This window comes from Crocodylus siamensis, chromosome 1 (genome assembly GCF_052110815.1).
Source record: "Crocodylus siamensis isolate JL-2025a chromosome 1, ASM5211081v1, whole genome shotgun sequence".
NCBI lineage: Eukaryota > Metazoa > Chordata > Crocodylia > Crocodylidae > Crocodylus > Crocodylus siamensis.
In genome coordinates, this window is record NC_143395.1 from 198,166,722 (window position 1) to 198,185,574 (window position 18,853).

At 44.3% G+C, this 18,853-nt stretch overlaps 1 protein-coding gene across 1 annotated transcript in view; it reads right to left on the reverse strand.

Moving 5' to 3' along the window:
- The window catches only part of SLC24A3 (solute carrier family 24 member 3), a 453,586-nt gene that overhangs the window by 136,753 nt on the left and 297,980 nt on the right, over positions 1–18,853 (reverse strand). Inside the window, exon 5 of the mRNA XM_090038056.1 lies at positions 7,852–7,926. Coding sequence (XP_089894182.1) covers positions 7,852–7,926 — 75 coding nt within the window. The remainder of the gene's footprint in view (positions 1–7,851; positions 7,927–18,853) is intronic.

Genomic DNA, 18,853 nt, shown 5'->3' on the forward strand with positions numbered 1-18,853 from the left:
AAGTTTTTTTGATCATTTACTTTGAGGCCACCTAAAAGTAAGGTCTCTTTTACTTTTAAGATGGGTAGGGAAGAAAATATCTGTATTAAAAGGCGCTACTATCAGTTGTTTCTTGCCAGCAAGATACTATGCTGCGACAAGCATGTCGCCTAAAATTGTGTCGGCTTGTTTTTCACCTAAAATTTTTCTAATTTTCATACTTTACTTTCTAAGAAGAAATAATTATCTGAACACATTTTGATGTTGCTGTCCAATAATATATTGGTTTGGAGTTGCTAAAGCAGTCAACCAGGAATTGTTAATATGCATTTATCCTTTGAAGAGTAAAATAAGTAACAGGGGTGGCACTCTGCATTTAAAAGAGTCCTTTGGAAACACAGGCTTAGAAATATTGTGTTATACCAAGAGATGTCTGGAGTAGAAAGAAACGTATCGGCACTTGTTTCTAGGCACTGGAGGTGTATATGAAAAATGTAAGAATACACATCTACTTAAGACAGTGGGGGCAACCTTTTTGACAGGCGTGTCACAAACTAGCCTCTTGCTATTCCCAAGTGCCACTCAATCCCCTTCCTCTGCCCAGTCTGCTGCTCTGAGTTTTCTGCTGCCTGCCTGATCTCTTGCTCTTTTCTGCTGCCTGCCCCTCCCTGATCTGCCACATGCCACACAGGCTGCTTGTACCACTTGTGCTGCAGGTTGGCCACCCCTGACTTAAAGCTCCCATGCTATATTCACACAGCTACACTAACCTCATTGGTGAAGCAGTTCATTGCCATAGTAATGCATCCATATAGGCACATTTATTTTCACTCTTCCTTGACTCCCCTTTTTGTGAGTTTGCTAATACAAATGTATTTAATGAGGAGAACCTGGGGGGGTCTTTGAACTATCCGGCTAGGGGGCATGCTGACTAACTAGAATTTGATATACTTCTTCACAGTGAAGAATGCCTTACTCAGTAAGACTTCCCATTAAAGTCAGTGGGATTGCTTGTGGGGTACGGTACTACCAAATGCAAGTAAATACTTAAACATTCTAACTATCTAACAGCAGCATGGCCAGTTTATTAACAGCAGAAATGGATGAGGAAAATATCCCATAGGTCTGGAGAAAGCTCTGGGGTTCCTCCCTAAACAGATGCTGTTGTGGAATGTCTGATGCAACGGGACTCTACTTCACGACTGGGCCTCGTAGGCGTTCCCACAATATTCTTGAACACATAATAATAGCTGCCATGGCAAAGGGCATTGTGCGTACAAGGTGAGTCACACCCCATGAGAAGCACCAGAAGCTGCTATTATTTTTAAATAATGGGAGCACTTGCAAGAATGAGACCATCAGAGTTTTACCCTTCATGGAAAAGAAACCTTGCCTAATGGTACATACAGATTGCCAATGCAAGGAGCAGCTGCATTTGATGCCAGAAAATGTGATTCTACTCCATCCCATTCAAGAACCTGAAACCCAGTTACTACAAAAGGCGGGTGGGTCCTCCTCCTCGCTGCATTTTTTTTGTGACTGGACCTTAGGGTGAGATGACTGGCCATTACAAAAGCAGATGCATTCATTGATTTTTCCTTCCCCCCAGGACTAGGACAGGGTGGAGTAGGATTGCCTGAGTCCACTTAGATGCCTAGTAAGTGGAGCAGAATCTGGCCCCTAGGGGCCTTCTAAGTGGAATAGAATCAGGCTGTATGCATTTTGCTTTAAAATTTTCCAAAATAAATATTTGAAAATTTCCTTTGAAAATAAGATTTGCATTAAAGACCTAGATTCAATTTTAAAAAGGGTAGATCTTAACATACAACAAAATGGTTTATTTCTATTTTCTGTGACTACAAGGGATGGGACAAGGACCAACCTCATTTTTTTTATCATACAATCATAAAAAAAAAAAATTCAGGGGTGCTTATCCTCCAGCTAACCCTGTTACCAAATTTCCAGACCCATGGGAAGCCCCATGAGTTGGATAACATGGCTCTGACACAGACTGCATCAGTGCACAGCTAGAGCTGGGTGCACACAGGATTGGGCTAGCGCATGGGGTCAGGCCAGTGTGCTAGCCTGTACCCATGGATCAACCCCTCACAGCAACCCTTTGTGGGATCCAACCTGTGGACCAAACCCATGTCACTCATCTGGTTTACAGGGCCAGAAGGTTAGCTGCCACTGACGTAGTTTGTTCAATACGATATAACTTTTTTGATTTTTGTGTGGCAGTGGGGGAGGGAGGGAACCATTTCTTGTCAGTAAGCAAATGAAAATCTCTCTTTCTTCCTTCCCAGTTTGGTCACTGAACAGAAAAACAGAGGCTTTGCTCAAATCTGGTCATGAAACAGACCTCCTATCTGCAGCCGTCCACTCATGAGAAGCAGGGGGGTATTAACTTGTCTAGAAGGCAGGAATGAGCAGTTAATACTTTGTCTATGTTTAAGTTAATGTTTCATCATTCTCCTATCAGCTAGCAGGGGGTGAATGCTAGGCACACTGAGATGATTTCAGATGAAGACTGAAACCAATCATTGGGCTCAGTACAGAAGTGACTAGATTAAAATCTCTGTCCAGTGTTATACAGAGGCCTGATTAGACTATCTGAAGCAGAAGTATCACACTGACAGCCTACACAGCTCCTACAGAGGCTGAGAATTTGGGGGTGGGGCAAGCAGAGGCAGGGCCTGCTACCAAAACTTGGGTTTGGAGCTCCACTGGGGATGCATGTCAGTGGCAGGAGCTGAGCAACTGCTGCATTAACCCCTGCCAACACCACCACTCTGCCACTGCCACAGCATCTGGCTCCAGCCCATGAAGAGCCCCACACAGCTCACTGTCCTAAGAGGCCAAGAGCAGGCTGAGTGAAGAAAGTATGCTAGAACACACTGCTCAGAGCAGTGGTTCATGAAGCCTGATCTGGGCTGGAAAACTGCTGGGTCTTGCTCTTCCTCTTACAGTCATTCTGGTTGCTGGATTTGGGGTTAGGCATTTTCCCCTCAGTCAAACTGGCATTGACTATAGGGTTTTTATTCTACCTTTCTCTGTTTTCTCTGTAGTGTGATGTGTCTTTTCCTAGGATCTGCTGAATAGCTACTGACCACATTTCCCTGTCATTGCAGAGGCAGGGCATTAACCTATGACTTGTTGCAGGAGGTTCTTGGTATCTTGTGCTTTGCAACTCTGAATGAGGGTTTGAAATGGTAATTCTGGGGGTTTCTGGGGTAAACACTTCACTTCCAATGCAAGGGACAGCACTGGATGGCTCACAAGACCTCTTCCAGTCTCATATGCCAATGTATAATGAGGTGGCTTTCTTGATTCACTGGGTTTGTCTCTTCAAGAGCCTGGTCCTTCCCAGTGTGGGGGAGACAGTTAAGTAGGGCAGCAGCATGTTTCCTTACCAGCTCCTCACTCTTGGGGGAACGTGCCTAGCAGCCAGCTACAGAACAAGTAAATGGGGCAGGGGGACACCACTGGTTTCATAATACTGAGACACCTTACAACACACTCTCTTAAATGACTGCTTTCTTCTGCAGCACAATTGCAAAGAACCTTCCACTCTCCCTGCGTGCTGGGGCTTAAGCAGGTAGGTAATTCTTTTCTCCATCTGAGCTCTGGCACAGGCAAAACTCAAAGTCTCCCAGGGAAGATGTTCATGAAGGAACATGGAGAGGCACTGAAGGAATGTGTGGAGATGAGAGACAGGAGGCTGAGGGAGTCCTGGGCACTGTATGCATTTTCAGAGGAGTGGGGTTTTAAAGTTTGCTGCAGCATGATGCATTTCCTTCCCGTTGTGCTGATGCCTAGCACTCTGCCTCCCTCCCTCTCAAGCCTCTACTCCTTTCCTTTCATCTCTTTGCTTTCAAACCTCCTGGTTTCTCTTGGCCTCTGCTCCTTAAATTACAGAAGCCCTTGCTATCTCAGAGGGTTTCAAGCTTTTCAAGGACCCATACATAACTGTAAAAGTGGATTTCAGAGCAGGCAGGAAAGAAGGGATGGGGGGGAGGAGGGGACAGAGAGAGAAGGAGGAGGGAGTGACAAGCATAGTTGAGAGAGGAAAGGGAACTACAACTTGGCATAACTGAAAGTAATTTATGGCTTCTACACTTGTGCTGCGGTTTAGGTACAGGGCCAGACTCGGGAGGACACAAGCTGGATCTGGAGAGGGGGCCAGAGTGTACAAATGACAGAGATAAGCTGGCTTGTCCTAGGAACCAGGCAATTTTAATTCCATTAGTTGTGGCATCACAGCTGGCTGTCCAGCCCCAGAGCATCCCAGCTGTATAGAAACACGGCTATGCTCTATGCTCTGGAAACACTGAGCGGATGTCCTGGGAGCACCTCGGCATGCTTCAACCACCGATACTACCTCCCCACCTCCAGGCCTCTAACTCCTCATATACCCTTTCTTGCCTTACATTTTATGTCCCCAGCATCATCTACACTTAGGTTTAGCTCTGAAACCCTTCCTCAGCCCTGAAGCTGACAATCTCTCAGGCTGGAGCTCCTAGTCATCTAAATGCTACATTACCTGACAGTTTTGAGCATTTCCTGGCACTTTCTGGTAATCGTGGTTAGCATGCAACATTAACCTGTACAGCCCTCTTAATGTACAATCACGTGTATCTATTTACTTTTTACCAGAATACCTTACCAGAACCACAGTGACATCCCTTGCCTCCAGCTTTGATCTAAGCTGGAACAGTCTCTCTCAATCATCTAGACCCCAGTGTGCATACAATTAGTTTCTGCTGAGGCTAAATGAGGCTGCCCTGTCTACCAATGAGCCACAGATGTCACTGTCATTTAGAGTCAGCTTCCATCACAACCATCAGATAGGAATGAGTTCATTGCACCTCCCACACCTCATTCCCAGGCCAAAGACCAGCTCCATTTTTCATGATGATGGATTCTTATTACCAGGAAGATCTGTAGGTGTCTTTTTCAGCTGACAGATCTAAGCGTCAAAACCTATCCATATTTTCTACATGCAGTGCATACTTCATTGCATGCAACTTATTTAGGGCTTGTGCTCAACCAGTGGTTAATCCTTACCTTGAATAAACCCGCAAAGGCATGAAATCCTCTTCTAAAATTTCAGCATGCTGGCCTATGTAAAATGGGGTCCATTCCCTTGCAAGGCGTAAGAGAGATGCTTCATACATAAACCTGGCTGTTGTATAATTTAGTGAGATCACAGATTCTTTCAGGGAGGTCTGTAATCAAAAATACATTAGTTCCTCTCATGAGACAGGCTCTCCATCCTCCTAATCAGCCTTGCAGCCCTTCTCCACCCCTACTCCAGTCCAAATTCATCTTTCTTGAACCTGTGACCAGAGCTGTGTATCATACAGAAAAAAAGGTTTTCCTTAGGCCTAGTACAATATTTTCCAATTTCAACTGGAATCACCTCTTATGATGCAGCCTAGGATAATAGTTGCTTCTTTGCACGTCTAATCTAACTTCCTTGCTCTTACTTGACCCTCCCCTGTTTATACCTCTAAGGCTCTTGTTAACTCTGCTGACACCAGTGTTGTACCAAAGATTCACGTTAGGACTTTTTCAGGCTCACAGTTTTCTTGGGTGATGTTTCCCATCGTGTGCACATGGCTGGCATTCTTGGTTCCAGGAGTGTGACTCTGGTACTTGACCATACTGGAGTGCACATTGCTTTCCTTACCGTCAGCGGCATGAGCATGAAAAAGGGTTCTTAAGCTAGACAAATGAAAACGGAACAAGGAAAGCAGTGGGACCACTATGCAGTGAGGAGCTGGGGTAGTGACTACAGAAAACTTAGGCCTGCCCTGAAACCAAACAAAAAAACTTTGCCTCCCTTCTCAGAAAGGACAATGAAGCTGACTGGGAGCAAAGGTGTTAGAAGCCAGGACAGCAGCCAGGCTTTAGCCCCCAGCTGACCACAGTGAGCCTGACTGCCAGTGGCCTAACTACTCCCAGCTGGCACAAATTACCCAAATTACCCAGGCATGGCTGCCTGGTTATAAGCAGCTGATGGTTCAGTTTTCCTCAGACTACTCAGCCAGACAGACCCCTATCTGTCTCTCTCTCTGGGCTTTTGGCTCCTGGTTCCTTGCTTCTGCCTCTAGTCTGGACCCCTGCTTCCTGATTGTCAGCTTCTTGCTCCTGTCTCTAATCTGGTCTCCGGTTCCTCACCCTGTCTGCTCTTGATCATTTAGCTTGTGAATCTAGTTTAGACCTTGTGACTCTCTAGGGTCAAGCACCAACCACCTATGCCCCAGTTGTACCCTTGACAAAAAGCAGGCTGGCAGATGGGAATGAAGTTATGGAAATGGAGATGACCATGACAACTCCATTTCCATAAGGATTCAATGCACTCAAGTCAGGGAAACTGATTAATCCCCATTTCTGAATTTTAAAAGGACATGCATGTCAAATCTCAGGTCTATTCACAAGTGATTTTTCATAAGTCAACATTGTGTTGCAGTTGGTACCATACGTTTTGGATAACAAATCTGTAAGCTAATTGCAGGGTAACTGGAAGCTGCTGATTTTTATAACAGTCCCGTGAAAAAGCACCTACTATTGTAGGCTATATCAGGAGAGGTAGTTCTAGCTGAGATTGGGAAAATATTGTACGAGGCCTGGATGAAACTTCCTTGCAGTACAATATACAGCTCTGGTTACAGGTTCAAGAAAGATGAACTCAGACTGGAGCAGGGATGGAGGAACGGCTGATTAGGGGGATAGAGAACCTGTCTCATGAGAAGAGACTAGAAGAACTCATCTTATTTAACCAGGCAAAATGAAGGTTAAGAAGGGTCTGATTGCTGTCTATAAACACATCAGGGGGTAAAAACCCTGGGAAGGAAAAGAACTGTTTAAACTAAAGTATAACACTGGCACAAGAACAAAGGGATATAAATTGGCCGTGAATCATGTGAGGCTGGGAATTCAAAGCAAGGTTCTAACCATTCAGGGAGTGCAGATGGCAAGCAAAACACCCAAGTAGTGTTAAGATGGGGATCAGCTTGTTTTATTAAATGGATTCTGTCATTTGGTTGCAACTGACAGCAGGGAACTGGACCCAATGATCCAGAGGGTTTTCTGCTCCTGTGACCTATAATTTACATCAGCTGAGGATCTGCCATGATGTTTTAAACTGATGTCTGCACTGGGACATTTACATTAGTAGACAGCTTTCTTTTATGTAACATTCATATGGCAGGAGCATTTTGGAGCAGGCTAGGCTGGGGTCCCATGTGCTAGGCACAAACATAGAGAATGAAAGGCCACTAAAGGTAGAAGCACTTTTTGAAACTGAGGAGTGCTCAGTGGATCAGCATGACCATGATGAAGGTAAGAAACCACATCATCTTCTAAGTCACAAGAAGATAATGCAGCTTGCCTCAGGTCCTACAGGAAATATGACAGAGGTAGGAACTCAAATGTAGGTTTTGAACAGTAAATGAGCAACCAACAAGAACAGCCCTCCTGGTAGCTTTACAGGAATTTCCTAATGAGATCCTATGTATTAATGCGATGTTAAATGGGGCCTCCAACCATCTTTAAGAAGGAAAAGGGTCTTATGCAAATATAGTAACTGCTATTTAAAATGGATTAACAGAGCACCTGGCAAGCACATGTTTTGTCCACTATGAAGGCACAGGCAATCTATCTTTGCTCTTCTGCAGAAAAATGTGAAACTGAACAAATCATTTATGAAATATTATAATCAAATGTAAAAGACATCTGTAGCTTTACCAATTATGTAAAAAGGAACCTAGAGACCCTACAATACGTTACGTGTCATAGTTGCCAATGGGTACAACAAAAATTGCTACCACACTGGCATGTATCTGCATACAATCTCCATGCACTTACCTCACAAATCTTTTCCAATGATGGGACAAAGAAATCATCGCACACAATTGCCAGAGCATAGAACATATAGACAGCCTGAAAAAGAAAACAAGCCATAAGTTGAGAAAGTGAGAGCAAAGGACACTGAGGATGCAACGTCCCACCTCAGTTTGGGTCTTCTCATTCTACTGCTTGAGTAATTTATAGGCCAGTTTAAGATTTAATAGAAAGACCATGAGCTATTTATCCAAAATTCTTACCAGTGATCAATTACCCCCAGCAGTTATCCTTGTATGGTGACAGATGAGGGTTTTTTTTAAAGGTAGGTCTCTGGGTGTTGCTGACAGTCAATATTCTGTATCTTTTATTCTTTCCCTCCAAACAGCAAGTCTGGGTTTATTTTAGGGTTGGATATTTGACCAATCAAATAAAGTTTGGTCAATTGACCGGTCAAATATCAGTCAAAAATAGCACATAGGTCCAAATAATACACAGGAAAAGCACAAATATTCCATTAAGAAATGTGTCAAAGAACAATAAAAAAATCATACTTCTGTCAAGCAAACTACAAAAAAATGTAGTGTGGGTTTTTTTTGGTTTTGGAAAATTGTTATAATCTTTTACTAGTCCAAAAATATGTAGTCAATTGGCCAGTCAATTGACAATATTTGAGAGAGAAATTGACTGGGTTGCCAACTCTAGTTTTTTTAATATTTATTTTTTGCATTCCATGAAAATCTGGATCCAAAGGATGAGTGTTCATTCTGTTAGTGTTTGCATACAGTGCAAGGATGTGTGCTGGCCTGTGTATACAACCCTTGGAATGACAGGTCCGGGCAGGTGTCTGCAGTGTCAGACTGCGTTAGGAAGAAGCACCAGGAAAACATGCCATGCCCGTTCAACCCTGCCTATGTGCTGAGTAGTTGTAGTAAGAGCAGTACTGGGAGTATTCCTAGTGCACACCAAAAGCAGCTATGTGAGTTTGGTGGTGGCCTCAGCAGGAGGGAGTGGGTATGCAGCGTAGTCCTGGGGCCGCGCTCCTGGTCACTGCCCACAGAACTCTGCTTTTCCCAAAGGAATGCTTTGAAAGATTCACTTCTGGGCAGGTGGAGAATATGCAACCACATTGTTGTATTGCTAACAACTCAGAGAGCTTGTTATGGTTCCTGAGGGCATGAACTGCCCTGGGGCAGGCAGGGAGGGAAGTGCACATATCATCTGGCCTTGGGCAAAGCTAGTTTAAACTGTCATAGCTCCACTACAGTGACAGCAATCCACACCATCTGGAGAGCTGGCCTACAGTACTTTCCCAAAGCCTAGTGCTTCCAGGGAAGCTCAAGTGAGAGCACTGAAATAGAGGTTCCCCTCGATTTATGTGGGTTTTTGCCTGTGAATTTGCTTTTATGCGATCAGCATAGATGCTCTCCCGCCCAAGCAGGTAAGTCTGTGGGGGGAGGGGAAAGGGCCACGGCCCCACTCACCCCAGCCCCGGCTGCAGCGGCCCTGAGAGTGGCCGACACCAGTTGCCTGCAGCCACTGGGCTGCACTGTGCTCTGCCTGTCTCCCTGCACCTGGGCTCACCCCAGCTCCTGGGCTGCACCATACCATGGTACAGACAGCTAGTGTTGGCTGCTCCCAGGGCTGCTCCAGCACAGGCTGGGGTGAGTGTGGACAAGCGGAGCCCCGGGCAGTGCAGCACTCACCCCAGCCCTGACTGCAGTGGTCCCGGGAGCAGCCAACACCAGCTGCCTGCACCAGGGCACAGTGCAGCCTAGCAGCAGAGGTGAGTGAGGACAGGCAGAAAAAGCAGGCAGCTGGCGTTGGCCACTCCCAGGGCCTCTGCAAAGCTGGGGTGAGTGCCGCTCTGTTCCCTCTGCTTTGCTGCCTTGTGCTTTCCTGCCCCTTTCCTAGTCCCAGCCTCCCTCCCTCACCACCATGGGAACTTATCCCTATTTGTTACATTGTAAAGTGGGTTCATTTTATGCAAATTCAATTTATGTGCTGTTCTCTGGAAACGCATGTACAGCATAAATTGAGGGAAACCTGTACTGAACTTGCTATTGCTAGGGGAAATTACAGGCAAGGCTTCCCTCAAGGTGGAAGGGGGTGGCAGAGGAAAGATGCAGGATAATGTCTACACTCCTAATGTACCTTTTGGCACTCCATAGTATCTGTAGACCATGGCCAGGTACAGTGAGGCATGGGAGGTGGAAATCTCTCTATGCCTTTCTCGCTTTCAGTGAGCTTGTTTAGGGTCAGCCAGAATTTGGCTCTGCAGTTTTTGTGGACAATAAGGTATACTCTGGATTTGTCATTCTAGGATCCCCAGTAGGGACTAAGAAGTAATCTGTCTACATCAGCTCCCCAGGAACAGACCCATATTTCTTAGATCTTACCCCATAGCAGACTATGGTATTGGTAAGCCTAAAATACTGTCCTGTAGGGCAGGGATGGCCAACCTGCAGCATGGGTGCCACAAGTAGCATGGGCAGCCCATGTGTGTGGCACAGCAGAGGGAGGAGGAAGCACAACAACAGATAGGGCAGGGAGCAGAAAGAAGAGCAGGAGATCAGGCAGAGGGCACAGGGCAGAGATGAAAAAGCAGAGCAGCAGATTGAGTACAAGGTGGGGAGTATAAAGTACGTCCAAAACAGATCCAGGTAGCATGTGGGGAGGGTGCAGTGCTTAATTTGTAGCATACTTCTAAAAAAGTTAACCCCCACTGCTGTAGGGTATCCTTACAAACAGTAGTTAATACCGTGAGGATCCTTAATATTGGGTTGGGATATTGTCGCCAACAATGACATTAATTTTGATTAAAAAAATGGAACATCATATATCATTAACTGGAATATCAGAATGAATATTGTCATCAAGTTAGTATAATGGACTGTACTGCTTAAGGGCTGACTCACAGCACAACACCCACTTATCATCTACATTTCTATCTTGCCAAGTGTTTATGGCCCCTGTCTGACTTGATTATGCAAATCCCCTTTACACTGGCAACTTAAATCTCCCTGTGATTTTGCTTGGTTCTTTAAAACACCAGGCCTGTCAAATATTGTAAAACTAATTGCATTGTGTCTGAAAGCAAGTAGTACAGAGCTCTAGAAATGAGGAAGTTTTGCACCTGGATCCAAAGAATTTGACACTATATCCCCAATTCCCTTCTTTTTCCATTTCTACAAAAGGCATTACAATACTGGTTGCTTTTCCAACCTCAAAGTGAGACTGAAATATTTTAAAGTTCAAAGTAGTTCATACTTTTTTACCATCTGTGATAGCATTATTTTTACAGGCTGCTTAGGAAAAAAAAAGGCAAGATTAGTTTGAACTTTAAAAATGCTCTAGCAAGTGCTGTGGTCTGGACTGTAGACTGATTTTTGGCCTGGCTTACGGGGCTGGACATGATACAGAAAAAAGATGATTAGTGCCTGATTGTGCCAATACTTAGGCATTAAAAGTCTGATCCTATGTCACTGAAATTAATGGTAAAATTTTTCTTGATTTCTAGGGTGTAGAATTAGGGACTAATTAGGATCCAAAAGTGAAGCACATGCATTTTTCCAGGATCAGGGCTGTAGACTAGAGGGAGATGTGAGAAAGATGTAGAGGCAAAAAGCTCTTCTCAATACAGTATATTTCTGCCAGCTGATCCACTGAGTACCTAGGAACAGATGGTTGGGATCACACCTCTTCAATGGAGTCAAGGAAAGAAGAAAAAAAATAAAACCAGGGAACTGCTGTTACACAGCTTAACAAATGATCCCCGAAAGCAGCAGGAGATGAGCGTAGGCAGTGATGTCATCAAGGCTAACTGAGTACAGGCTGCACATGTCAATCTATAGAGATCATTAATTGCATTACTTAATTTATCTGAACTGAGCAACTTCAGCACCGCAGCTGCTCATGACATTTTTAGTTGACATTAACAACTGTGGCTGTATTTGCCATGTATTTCTTTCCTGAATGTATATCTTGTGGTGGTATATTGTGTTTGGTTTTAAAGCTTGCTTTAAAGCTGGGGGAATGAAGATCTGTAGGAATCTATCTGGCATTCTTAAGGAAAAATAATGCTGAAATAAAGTTAGTTCATTGTCCTCATTTGACTCTTAACCCTTTGAAATCAAGCAACTGTGCATACAATCATGTCATTTTCTCATTATCTGTATCCATTAGAGTCCATAGTATTGAAAAATCATGCAGCTTGATTATGTTTGAGGCCCCTGCACACATTTCTGTCATGCCAGCTGAAATCATCTGACCCCTATTCCCATTTCCCCTACCTGCATCTCTGCTTTATTTGGACAACGGAGTTTGTTGTTAAGAAGGGAAGCTGATCATGAAATAAGAAGATCCTCTTATAAGATTATTTAGTTGGAAAAATAAAGAACATGGCTTGAAAAGAGAAGAGGGGAAATTAGGGCACCAGGATTTTTTTTTATTAATGAGAGAGAGAAAAAGAGAATCAACATGGAAACATAGCAAAACTATCTATCTATATATAAAGGGCTTAGCCTGTCTGTGTATGTGTGTGTCTGTCCATAATACTCTTTAAGGACGCCGGGAGCCTGGTTCGGCGGGGAGGGCAGAAGAAGGGGCCAGCTAAGGAAAAGCGGGAGCTGGGGTTCTGGCTACTGTGAGAAGAAAATTACCCGGCTACAGTGAAACTACTGTGGCAATCAGTGTTATCTGAAATTCATCCATCATTCTTGATGGGCAGTTCACTAGTTTTGATATATTTATGGTGTTGATGGTGAGAATTTAGGTTGATGCTCAACAAAAAGGGGAATCTACTTTGCAGCTAGCCAAGTACCCAAGAGGCCATTAGCTACTTAAATGTAGTTTGGTTTTCCTTCCTATGAACAGAATAACAAGTCTCCTGGTCTGAGGAAACTCCAAAGCTAATAACTGAAGTCTTGGCTACAAGGCCAAAGGCTGAAGAATGGACAAGTCCATCAGTGGAGGTTTCTGGACTGCTGGAAGGTGCTCTTGAGCTCCAACACTGACTTCTGAAATGAAAGAGTCCAACTGGAATAACAGCAATAAAAAAGCAGCCCACATGGGCTAGGAAATGGCTGATGGGGAACTGGTTAGTATGAAAGATAAATATACTCTGAACTTCTCCTTCCCTGTTTCTTCTTTCTCACTTTTCTCACCTTTCCCTGTTTCTCCCTTCAGGCTACCAATATTCTTTCCTTCACAATAAATGCAATCTTGCAGACTTTCTGCTTTCCAACCAAACTAGCAGAAAGAAGCTGGAATTTTTTTCACAGGTAAATGCATGTGCTACTGACCAGTGGTCTGTACTCCACAGTTAAGTTTGCAACTGAATCTTCTTTACAAGCCCAACTGTAGTCCTTTTCTGAAATCCACAAACCTCAGGGTTTTGGCCTTAGATCTGTTGGGGTTTGGCTGTGTCATGTCAGCTGCAGGTCCCTGGGAGGATGGGATGGAGCAGGCCTGGCTCATGCTTTGTCCACTTGGGTCCACTGACATAGTCCAGAGCTGGAAGTCTGCCTAGGAAGCTGTTCCAAACCCGTTTCTAAAACCCACTCCTGAGCTACTCGGGTGAGTCTGAAAGCAGTTACTGGGACTCAGTGTAAACAAGCTACTAGGAGTCAGTGCAAGGATTTGGGGGACCTGGATGCCACTTATGGATTTTGATTGATAGTACAAAGTTGGTGCTAAAACATGGAGTGCTTCTGGGCATCCACCTTTGCTGAGAGGTCCTTCAGCATGTACCCACTGGACTAGGCATAATGGACAGTACTAAACTTTCATGATTGCTTGCCCAATAGCAGGTAAGTTAGGGAGTTGACAAGAGCTGGGAGAACCCATTTTTCCCCTACCTATTTGCAGTGAGCGTTTGGGAAGCAGAACAGAAGGGTAAAGATAACAAAGGAAGGATTGAACAGGACTCACAGAAGCCTTCTCTCATGCCACTGAGGCAAAAAGCCCTGCCCTCCACTCCACTCTGCATGTGTCAGCCTTGGAAATGGGGCAGTGAGGATGTCTTGGGGGTGCCCCAAATCACCATTCTTGAACATCTCACAAACCCAGGTCTTAAGAACAGCACCTACGGTGTCTCCAGAGCATCCTCACCCTCATTTCTGGGTTGACACACAGAGATGAGAACAGGTGGTCAGGCCAGGATGACCAAGCATACTGCCACCACAATGTAGATATCCTCCTCAGACACCTGCAGGAAACTGTGAAGAGGGAAGAAGAGCTTTGTTACCAGCCAAGGTCAGAACAAATGAGCCAAGCTGAAAAGATTCCAAAGTTCAGAAGCAAAAACATGAGCTACACCAGAGGATCCTGGCCCTCTCCAAAGAAAGCTCTAGTATCAATAAAATAAGGCAGGGAAATTCATACAGGGTTTAGTATTTGTGTCCACATTTGCACATCTCTTTTGCTATTAAGTAAAGAGCAGTGGTGTTTTCAGGATCCTGTACAAAGTCTGTTTGCTTTCATCTAATATGGGCTTCTGCAGGGTATAATGGAAGCCAGAATGACAACCTGATTTGAAGGCTGGGAGTGGGGGGAAGTGTCAGCCACAGGGAGGGTCAACTTAAGTCCACGAGCTAGGCAGTGGGGACCAGGAGTCTCAGCTCTTAGAAGGCGCTGCATGACAGCAGGTTTGCATCCCAAAGAATGTGCCTTAGGGTCCCAGCTCAGCAGTCCATTCAGTTGCTAAGAAGGGGGCATGAGCCCATAGCAGCAACTTGAAGACAGAAATTTTGCACTTGACCTCAATGTTATGGAACCAGGGGGCTCTGAATTATCCGTTACTCAATACCACAGCCCAGACAGCTTTTTTGGCTACAAAAGGACAGGGAAAGAGATACAATGTAATGGACTGTACGCTCCTCATCTCCCACCCACTCACAAATATCCCACACACCCCACCCATTGACTCATTTATCCACATAGGCACCTCCTCCCCACATATGCCTATGTGCACTCACTAACGTCTTTGCTTGCTCTAGGCCTGCCTCCCCCCAAATAAAATCCACTGACTCTTCCTTTGCAAAAAGTATTGGGCACATGGGAAGTTCACCTGCTCCACCCACTTCCCAAAAAAGCCAAACCAGCACTACTTGGCTGTGTTTACCTCCCCTGCACAACCTGGAAGAGAGCTGTAACAGTGAGTCTGGATGCATCTCTTTTTCCCCCACCTTCCCCCAGGGTGACTGGCAGTGATTGTATCAAAGTGGTGTCCGCTGACCTCTTGAGGAATCAAACCTCTGGCTCTGTACCATGCACAATGCTTTAAATACCACTATATGACTTACACCCTTCAAGGAGTGGATGCTGGTGTCTTTGTGGTGACTGCTGTATTGTACCTGTGTGGAAAGTCATTAGCTACTAAGGATGGAGGTTTTGCTTTTTCAGGGGGCTTTACACAATATCCTGGAGGGAGGAGGACTCGAGGATAAAGCTATGCGAAGAGGCCCTGACATACTAAGTGGATCCCCCTGGCACCCAAAAGGGGAGGCTATATGGCATTTCCCCACGGCCCTCCACCGTGGATTACACCACAGGGGCAAATCTAGTCACCAGAGAGCTCAGGGGACGTTCAGGACTGGTATGCATTCTGGGCCTTCCTGATACTTGGGTAAACGCTGCCCATCTTTTGGGCACTGCTGGTCCCCTGTGAAAGGAGAGCTGCATTTCCTTTCAACCACTGTAACACTTCCACAAATCACTCACTGTCTTTGGGGGTCCTTAAGTAGTGGCTTACTAGAACTGGAAGAAAGCATGTTAATTCTTCGGGTATTGTTATATGGTATCTTCACTTGCTTCTAAGATACCTAATAACTTACTAGGGATTATATTTTAGATGCATCATTCAGTAATGTGGACACTAACTATTGTTTTGAGTTCTCTCAGTGAAGTCAACAGCAGTTCCCTCCTACTCATGGCTGGTTGATTGTGACATTACTGTGTGTAAGAACTCTTCAGAAATGAGCAGGGAGGTAGTAAGTTCATTGAAGGTAGGTGCAACTTAATTTCTAGAAGTCCTCTGTCAGACTGATTGCTGCCTTCTGGATAACTTTGAATGACTTTGTCAATCATCATTCTCCTGTTCTCCACTGCAGTCACATTAATTACGATCCATTCACAGTGTAATAACATGTATCTCATAAATTCTTCAAAAAATTCCCATGGTCATTGCAGCATTTATTAATTGGATTACTATTTTAAAGCATTAATTAATTCCAAAAAACAATCCCCAATTAGACAGCATTGTAAACCTGGACGTCGATTCCTGGGCAGAGCTAGGTTCTAGAATCTGTATTGAAGTCATGTACTTCTTTGGGATAAACAGAACCACAGTGAGATAATTACTGGCCACAGAAAAAGGTATTTCTGGGAGTCTTCCCTGCATATAATTCAATAGGTGCAAACTAAGTTACATCAATTCCCTGAGTCTAGTTTAATTTACAGTAAATACTGAAAGTCTGCTCTCTGTATGAGACTACTTTTAAATGTCAACACTGTCTCCAACTATTTATCTATTGTAAACATTTGCAGCAATTCAAACTCAAACAGCTTAACATTTATGAGGGACCTTTCTGACTTTTTGTATACACAATCAAATATCAGACAGTTGCACTAAAGGCTTTCTGACAGTCGGTGCTCTACTGCTCTCTTTACAAAACTTGAGCCTCTTGACTCATAGCAGATTTCAAGTCCTCCATTAACTAATAGTCACCAAAGCGTTGTACTCCAGAAGCAGCAAAAAGTGGGTTCTGCTAAAGAGGATGGTTTGGGCAATACACGGTTGGGGCTGTTTTTGCCTTGTTTATGCCTCACAATAAAATGAGGACTTTCTAACAGGGAAGAAAGCTCTATGTGTCTTGCTTCTTTCCTTAAAGTCAGAATGTCCCCCAGTTCTCTGTGTGACTACGTCTCCAAGAGCTCCTCTGCAGAATCAGCCTGGGCACTTTGAGATGGTAGTGCAAAACAGTATCTCCCACGCGCCAGGTTCACAAAGGTAGCATTCTTCTATCCTGTTAGCTTAGGGGTGGCCAATCAATAGTGTGTGCCATAAGGAATGGAATAGGCAACATAGTGACAGATTAAGCAGGTAGCAGAAATCAGAGAGGCAAAGCATGCAGGGGAGCAAAGGGCAGGGAGAAGACAGCAAAGTATCATATTGGCCAGGGGAAAGGGACTGGAATGGCACTTGGGAGAGTGTGGGGCTTATCTTAAGGCACACTTCCCAAAAACGTTGCCCCTCACTGCTTAGACCATGGTGTTACACACAGGACTAGGCTGAATATTTGAGCAGGAACTGGTGGGAAGACACTTTGACTCATGCTCCAAAGTCAGCGCAGTTGGCTCTTCACATCTAGGTATGCCATCACTTGCCTCTTTGCAAACTTTCCCCACACCAGCCCTGACAAAGCAGCCCAGTTCACACCTCTGGCTGATTCTCCAACAACTATTTTTGTGAGGGTCCTCCCTGGCGACCCTCAGTACCCCAGCTACCCTCTCCAAACTAAACAACTTTGGTATTACCTTCTTCTTTGCATCTTCCCACAGGAACCCTTTCTGTTGTAATGCCTTACAAGAAATTTATGAAAAATGGGTAAGTTCAGGGCCCGATGGAGAAAAAAAAGAAAAAAATGAAAACAAAATCAGAGTGAAAGGTAAGTTTATCGGTCTGCTATCAGCCTTCATCGCTTATGAGCACTTTATGTCAGTGAATAAGTTTATCATTGTATGTCTGGAGTGTTGATTATGGTATTTTCCTGCATCCTTCCTTCCTTCCTTCTCCCTGCCCCCATCAACATCTGCAAATAAGGGTCTGTATATTACGCATGGAAAATGATTTTCTGACTGGGATAGAACCACCCTGCTTTAAGTCCACAGTGCAGCAACTGTTGCTTTACTGTTGAGAGAGTCAATTGATTTAATGGTGCATTTTTCTTCACATTCTAGAGATGTTAATAGTTGTCTCTCCTTTTTAATGGTCTTGATGTTCCACTAATTAAGCCAAACTTTTTAAGGCAACTTTGCTGTCTGCTAGCTGCATCTGGTCTCTCTCATCCTATTTCACAGCCTTGGAGACACTTAAACTATTTCCAATCCAGTCTTCAGCAACAACTAGGGTTTCAGCTTTAGTTAAACAGGAAAGAGAGGGCAAAGTAGCTGAAGTTTAGGCTCTATCCCTATTCTATGCAGCCATAACTCTTGAAAAATCTTTGTTACCTCATTCTGCTTTTCAAAAACGAGGTGTATATTATATTCCAAGGTATGCTGTAATGCAAGAAAATACGGTACTGTATGTTTAGATCACATAATCTCTGGCTAGTAACAATAAACATGGGGAGAGCATATATGCAGAGATCCACTCCACTGTAGGCACCTGCCACAGGTGAAGCCCAGTGCCTGTGCTACGTGGATAGTGGCCAACATGAATAATTGTCTTTACAAGCTGCTCCTTCTGGAAGGCTGAGGTTTTGTATTTACACAGACTTTATAAACACTAATGACTTCAATTGCTATGGGGGAGGTATTGCATTGTTATAGCTGTATTCCGTCACTGTAGAAACAAAGACACAGAGACATTAAAGCCAGAGCATTCAAACTTGAAAATACAAAAAATGGCCTTTAAAGGAGTATTTGGATACCTAAATAAAACCAGTTTGAACTTTCTACCCCTATCTCCCATAGAAGAGAGAGAACTCTACACTGTGTAAGTGACTTGACCAGGGCCACAAAGGAAGTGGCATCAATAGCGGCTTCACTTCTTTGCTGAGCCTAGTAAAATCATGTTCCTCTCGTGATTAGAGAAGAAGCTGTTTCACCTGTAGCAATACTGATTCACTGGGTATCCACCATGATTATGAGGTGAGGGTCTAACCATATTGGTGCCTGTATGTAGACCCAGGGTCTGGGTTTGTTTCTCTTGAAAGCAGAGTATCATAGTAGGGTGCTATTGCCTTCATGAAGCCAGACTTTGTTGGGAGTTTTTGTCTGATTCAGAAATACTGAATATAGCCCG